The 7,360-nt window shown below is 33.0% G+C and overlaps 1 protein-coding gene across 1 annotated transcript; it reads left to right on the forward strand.

The window, feature by feature from the left end:
• Nucleotides 1-388: 388 nt before the first annotated feature.
• On the forward strand, nucleotides 389-6,325 carry LOC107003029 (serine/threonine-protein kinase D6PK). Its single transcript, XM_015201274.2, has 2 exons — nucleotides 389-1,060; nucleotides 4,902-6,325. The coding sequence occupies exons 1-2, from the start codon at nucleotides 453-455 to the stop codon at nucleotides 5,701-5,703; spliced, it is 1,410 nt and encodes a 469-aa protein (XP_015056760.1). The 5' UTR covers nucleotides 389-452; the 3' UTR covers nucleotides 5,704-6,325.
• Nucleotides 6,326-7,360: the final 1,035 nt, after the last annotated feature.

Consider the following 7,360-nt stretch of genomic DNA (forward strand, 5'->3'; position numbering starts at 1 on the left):
CGAACGCTAAGTTCAAGAGCAATCCTTCTCCACAAACACGTTATAGCTCTCACGTACACAAAGGTCAAGAGCAATCCTTCTCCAGGTGATTAGGGTTCTACGAACACAAAAAACTAAGTCGCCACATTGATTTAGAATCCTAAATCATTTAGAAGAAAATAATATGAGATTTATCATGATTCCAAATCGTACGTTCAAATACTAACTCGAAATCATGACTTCATATCGCGTGTCGAGAATAAGAAAATATTTTATGGGCCCAATGGTACCCAAAATCTACTACACAAACAACGGACTTTACGTGGCCCAATTCTACCTTTTTTCACGGCCCAAAGCGAATTTCTCTCCCCGAGGAAATAAAAATTTCACCTTAAAAAAGCTCTTTACATCTCTTTATTCACTCACATTTTTTCTTCTTCTTCTTTCTCCCAAAAAAAAAACTCGAGCCAAAAATGGAGCCATGGCTCGACGACTTAGCCGATGATCTTCAAAGCATCAGCTTCAACTCTACCACCACTACCGCCACTGACATTAACCGGTCGACTAGCTCCGGCTCCGAAGCCACATGGACGGCTACGGCTTCTTCTATCTCATCCAGCTCTCTTCACCACCATATCACTAAGCCACGCGCCGCTACTCCTTCCGGTGATCCTTACTGGGACGCCATTACACGTGGTATTTCAACTTCTACTTCGTCGGCAATTTCTCTAACTGATCTCCGATTCCTCCATCGATTAGGATCCGGCGATATAGGTTCCGTTTTCCTCGCGGAAATCAAAGCTGCTCCGGTAACGGAGATTTCGAAATCGACGGCGGTATCGGCGTACTTTGCAGCGAAAGTTATGGATAAGAAGGAACTTGCGAGCCGTAATAAGGAAGGAAGAGCGAGGACTGAACGGGAAATACTTGAAATGTTAGATCATCCTTTCCTTCCGACGCTTTATGCTTCTATTGATTCACCGAAATGGTCGTGTTTATTAACGGAGTTTTGCCCCGGCGGTGATTTACACGTACTCCGGCAACGTCAACCGGCGAAACGCTTCCCTGAATCCGCTGTCAGGTACACTATTCTCTACTCTCATAGTACGTTTGAACTATACACATCAACTTCAATCACTACTAATTTTGTAATTCGTGTTATCAAATTAGCTACAAAGTTCATAACTAATTTACTTTTTTTTGATATTGATGTTGATAGTGACAAAACTAAATACTTTCACTAACCAATTAAAAAAACACTATTCTCTTTCCCATTTTATGTAATATTTTTTCTTTTGATCGAGTATTGCTTATGAAATTTTTAATTTTTTTAAAATAAAATTTATAAAGTACTGTAAGTCATAATAATTGATAAATTAAAATCTTAAAAAAATCTATAAAAAGACTTACGTCTACGAATAAATTTATTTAAATCTCAAAATACAAAAACACGATACATAAAAAATGAAACAAAGGAAATAATTATGTATGATTTTTCATTGAATTCGAATGAGTTTCTCGATCCTATCTTTTCTGTTTTGCTCCTGTGGGGTCCACCAGGTGGTGTTGGAGCTGATAATTTGTCAGTATTATGGTTCCATCTAAGTTGGTCAGTGTCATTTTCTTCTTCTTTTCACTTTGGCCACACTGGATCTATGGTGGACTTGTGCACACTGGATCATTGATTAAAATGGTAATTAATTAGGAAAGATAATTAGAAAATTATGATTAGTTTAATTTATTATTATAAGTTGTGATCCACACGTGCTTAGTATTATGACTTCTATACTTAAAAGTCAAAGTTTAACTTACTCGCCACATGGAATTAAGTTGTTCGAATCTTTAAAAATGTTATTATTATTATCATAAATTATAAAAAGAAATGTGAATTTAAATTAATCAATTTTAAAAGCATAATGGTTTAGGAAAATAGAATTTGTGTTTTATAATTGTTTTGGGATTTATTTATTATGGTTTAGTTGGAGTGATAGAGCTTTTAATGATCATGATAGGAGTGGGTATATTACTATTTACTAATCAATCAATACATATTTCATTAATTTTTTAATAGTTGACTTGATGAAGTGCATGTGAAAAAGGAAGGAGCTAATCACCTCTCTAGTCCTTTTTTTTAAAAGAATATATTTCATACTAAAATTTTATAATATCAATATCAGTTATAAATACGCAGATTGGTACGTTAGATAAGATAAATAAGAATATTTATAAAGGAGATATCTCACCTTCTATATGGATACCATATAGTAGTTTCGCTATTTTATTTTAATATAAATGGTGAAATAAAATGATTTTAAAATTAACCAACACTTCAGATCAAATTTTTAAATTTAAAAAATATTGATTGATGATATATTTCACTATAAGTATATTTGATTTAGAGTATTTTTTTCCTGTTTTATGCTACCTTCACCCTGTTACTAATATGTTTTTAGAGACTTTCACGAAATAGAGATAAAATCTTTATATACTTTACTTTTTTTACCATTTTATCAATTAAATTCGTGATTATTATTTTTTATCACACTCGAAAAGAATGAACATGGAATCACTAAAGTTTTGAGTAGTTGTGTAGATTTTAGGTTTTTTTGATTGATGTTATGTGTTTATTTTGCGATCTAATTAAATTTTAGATTATAATAGTAAGAATTACATTTTTTTTTAAAAGGCTTTTAACAAAAATAATTATTTTTAATTAAAGATCACTCTAGACTAATCTTCATTGATATTATGTGGAATCTAATTCGAAAAGATTTTTACCTTCTTTCTTAAGAAAGATAGTCTGCGAAGATTCTATATAAAATTATTAATGAAATCAAGATAGTTAATTCTTCAAATATTTAAATTCTACTTTTGGTAATGTTCTAGTATGAAATTCTATTGTTATAAGTCCAAAATTTGTCAAACAAACATTTTAAAAATGTGATACTTTTCCAGTTATCATTCCCAAAATTAAGGAATAGTCTTGCCTTGTAACTTTTCCTTAATATAAGGGATTTGGAATTTTAATTTTGAAAACTATTTTTTTCTTATTAAAATATTTTCTTTACCAAAGTGGTCCCATATTATATTGCAATAAATTGATCTATTCCTATAATTGACAAATATGCCATGTTGGTACACAAGTTATACAGATAATCACAACCTAGCTAGACCAAAAATAATAATATGACTAGAAGGAAACTAGTAGAAATTATTCAAATCTAATTTCTCTAGCTTTTACTTTAGAAGTAGTTTTTGATTGAGCAGAAAATCCTGTTCTCAAGATTATTACTTTTTTTGACTTGACATTTCACTGCCTACATTTGGATTTTTATGATTTGGATGGACCTCTCTTTTGATTATACGATCCCTTGTGACATATGAAACAAAAAAACAAAAATCAGATAATTTTTTATATTTTTATAAAATCATTATGTTTGGACAGTTTGTACATATTTCAATTAATTATACAGAATATTTGTTACCTTATATCGAATACATAGTTAGTAAGTAGTCGAGTAATTTCTCCCTTGTCAGTGGTAGAGCATGGTCATAGTCTGGAGTAACATCATTACTACGGTTCTTCCTTTTTTTTTATTTTGTTATCAGTATTATTTCTACTCTCGTTACTGTTACTTTTAGCATTTTGCTTGTGCATTTTTCGCAAAAATGTTCTGAAACACGATTTTTCTTAAAGTTGAGGGCTTCTGAGAAATCATCTTTCTACCCCACAAAGGTTAGGGTAAGGGTAACGTACTTCCTATCCTCCCAAGACCCACTTATGAGATTATAGTATATTATACCAGATAACTTTGTCGGTCAAACTTGTACTAACCAAAAGATCAACAATTCACACCTAAAATAGTAGACGGAAAATAATGTCCTATAATAATTTAATTCTTTGTCAAAATGCAATACTACCTACTGAACTAATCAGAATTATTGGGGGCACATAGTCTTTCCCTTCTTGTTTCCCATGTTCATTGTTTTGCCTACAAAGTACAAGGATATATTTTGCATATAAAGATATGCCCTGTTTGTGTAGGCCATACTTTTCAACTAATATGTGGGTGAGTTTATTCTAATATACTCGCATTATCTTTTCAATTTGCTCATTGTCTACCTAGATAGTCGATATCCTATCCTAGTGGCAGATAACATATACCTCGTGGAATTAGTTGATGTTTGTGCTCATGTTAATTCGGACCGCTGTTATTATACTTGACTCATTTACTTTGTTCGTCTTTCTATTTTGTTATCGTATCACTTGTGAAAATCCTTGGTATTTTCTTCTTTTGCGGATATCCCACAAACTTTTTTTTTCTCATTTTAATTAATCTAGTACAAAATGTAATGATGTTGCACTTGTGGAAAGCAACCAAACGAAGAGCACAAAAAGGAGAAGAGGACAGTAAAGTTGCGCCATGATATAGGGACAATGTTTCAAGGACCTACTTTTTTAATCTTGCTACGTTGCATGGGGAAACAATTAGGGGGCCAGCATATATTCCACAAACTAAAGTATAGAGTAGTTTTGCTATCTTTAAAGAAGCATATTGGTCCCCCTCCCCATATGATAAGAGTTGAAACAAACTTCTTTGTGCAGCGAAAATTGGGCCGCGAGGTCTTGGATCCTCCTTGGTTTCGAACCTTAGCATGAAAAAAATCTTGCTTGGGAGCACTTTCCTATTTAATCATTCTCGTGTGTCTCAGAATCAATACAAATATCGAATACCAGATAAAAAAGTGGGCGTTAAAAAGTTTTGAGTCATAAAGTTCTTGCTTCATTTAACTATGGTTCTTTTCTTTGTTCCCTCAGATGCTTCCATTAGTCTTATCTTCTTGTGTTTAACTTTTTATATTTCGAATCTCCTTAGTGAAAATCCTCATGTTACCACTTGCTAATCTCATGGTATCTACAGGTTCTATGTGTCGGAGGTGGTGGTAGCGTTGGAGTACATTCACATGATGGGAATAGTTTACCGCGACTTGAAACCTGAAAATGTTTTGGTCCGATCAGATGGTCATATCATGCTCACGGACTTTGATCTCTCGTTAAAATGTGACACCTCTACATCAACACCAGCTCAAGTGATTTCAAGCCAAAATACACCTAATGGTGGACCTCAACAAAACGAGTACAAAATTGAACCACCAAAGTTCACAGCTTCTTCATGTATCCTTCCAAACTGTATAGTACCTGCTGTTTCATGCTTCCACCCGAAAAGAAAGCGAAAGAAGAAGGCAGGACATGCTGGTGGCCCTGAATTTGTAGCTGAACCAGTCGATGTTCGTTCAATGTCCTTCGTGGGAACTCACGAGTATTTGGCACCGGAGATTGTATCAGGTGAAGGTCATGGTAGTGCAGTAGATTGGTGGACTCTAGGGATATTCATATTTGAGTTGCTTTATGGAGTAACACCTTTTAAAGGTATAGACCATGAACTAACCCTAGCTAACATCGTTGCTCGAGCCCTCGAATTCCCCAAGGAACCATCAATGCCAGCCCCAGTTAAAGACCTGATATCACAACTCCTTACTAAGGATCCCGCGCGAAGAATGGGGTCAACTATGGGTGCTACAGCAATCAAACACCATCCATTCTTCCAAGGAGTCAATTGGGCACTTCTAAGATGTACTTCACCACCATTCATTCCTCCTCCATTCAGTAAAGAATTTCTCTCTGATGGAAGTTGCCCTGATACCTCAGTTGAATACTACTAGCCTATATCCCTCAGACTCTTCAGAAATATTGTTGCACTAGTATCAGATCCTACTACTAACTAGTGTGAATAAAGACTCAAAAAAAGTCAAAAATTTTGGACCAGAAAAGAATGGAAGAAGAAGAAGAAGAAGTGATTTGTGGTGGAATTTTGTTGGATCTTAATGAATATTGACCCACCAATATGAATATGAGGCTATATGAATACAACAAAGACATTAGTTTCTGTTGTTGTTTGCTAGCCAATGCTCTATTGTACATTGCTATTATTATAGGTGGACAAAGAAAGGAAGTTTCATTTTCTAAATCTTTTATAAGTCAATGCCTTTGTCTAAAACATTGGATCCTGACAAAATACATGTAGACAATTGTTACACAAGCAAAGGGCCTGGTTGTATGAAGGATTTGGTTGGGTGGTGGAAGGTCAAGAATATGGGTCAGCATCATGTTTTTGCTAATCTTGTTCTTTTCCTTGTGGAAAAGCATGATGTTTCCATGTGATTTGTTTAATTATTAGGATCTTGTAAGGTTGTAGGGTAGTAGCTAGTCATGGGTGGTGCCTTGTGAATTTCATAAATTACATAAAAATATTTTCCACATAAATAATTATCATGGTATCTATTAGACCTTTCTTTTCGTAGATTATTCTGATTGAATTTCAAATATCATCCTCACACTCAAGAGTGTTGGACGTGTTCTCTACAATAACATCCGCGATGCATCTATTTCATGTTTGTGCTGTTATTTTTTTTAGGCAGAATACATAAATATGACTATTAACTTGATTTCAACGGATAACTATGCCCTCCAACTTTGAATGCGCACAAGTAGGTACTTAAACTTCTATAAAATTGAACAAGTATACACACGTCCTACCTGGCATAATCCACGTACAACAAATGAGTCAATTTGCTCAATTTTATAGATGCTTAAGTGCCTATTTGTGCACACCTAAAGTTAAAGATCATAGTTGTCAACTGATGCCAAGATAAGGATCATGATTTTGTATTGTACATTCATTTTATGTTGTTGGTGTTCATGTTAGTTTGCGAGCACTATTATACCGCGATAGATCGAAAAAAATTACTTACTATTATTTTTTACACTAAGGCAATTATTTTGGTAGGATTAGTTTTGTTTATTGATGGTGGTTGATGTGCTTTCTTGATTTGATTTGGTAAATTGGTTTTGTCTGATGATTATGATCATTATATTGACTGTCATGAAGAAAGAGTTAATTATGGAGAAAAGTGTAATTATACTTAATAAAGTAAGGAGATAAAGCTCCTTTTAGACTAATTATAATAATTGTAGAATTCATTAGAGAACAAACAAAACATAATTTTGTAGCTTCTAATTGGAATCTTGAGCAATGTGATTAGAAATTATTATGGCCAATAACTTTTGATAGCTTCTATAGGAATTGATTTTTTCGTTTCGAAATAAATGTCGTTTTAACTTATTTTATATTTGTTGAGAAAATTAATATAGTATAATTTTTTCATTAAATATAATTAAAGGCAATTATTATTTTTTGTTTGAAAGTTTTAAAACAATGCTTATTTTAAATATTTTTTTATTATTACTAAATTAATATTTATTTTGAACCGAATCGAATAGTTAAAATTTAAAAATGACCTACTACAATTAAGCAAGTTG

Source organism: Solanum pennellii, chromosome 11 (genome assembly GCF_001406875.1).
Source record: "Solanum pennellii chromosome 11, SPENNV200".
Taxonomy (NCBI): Eukaryota; Viridiplantae; Streptophyta; class Magnoliopsida; order Solanales; family Solanaceae; genus Solanum; species Solanum pennellii.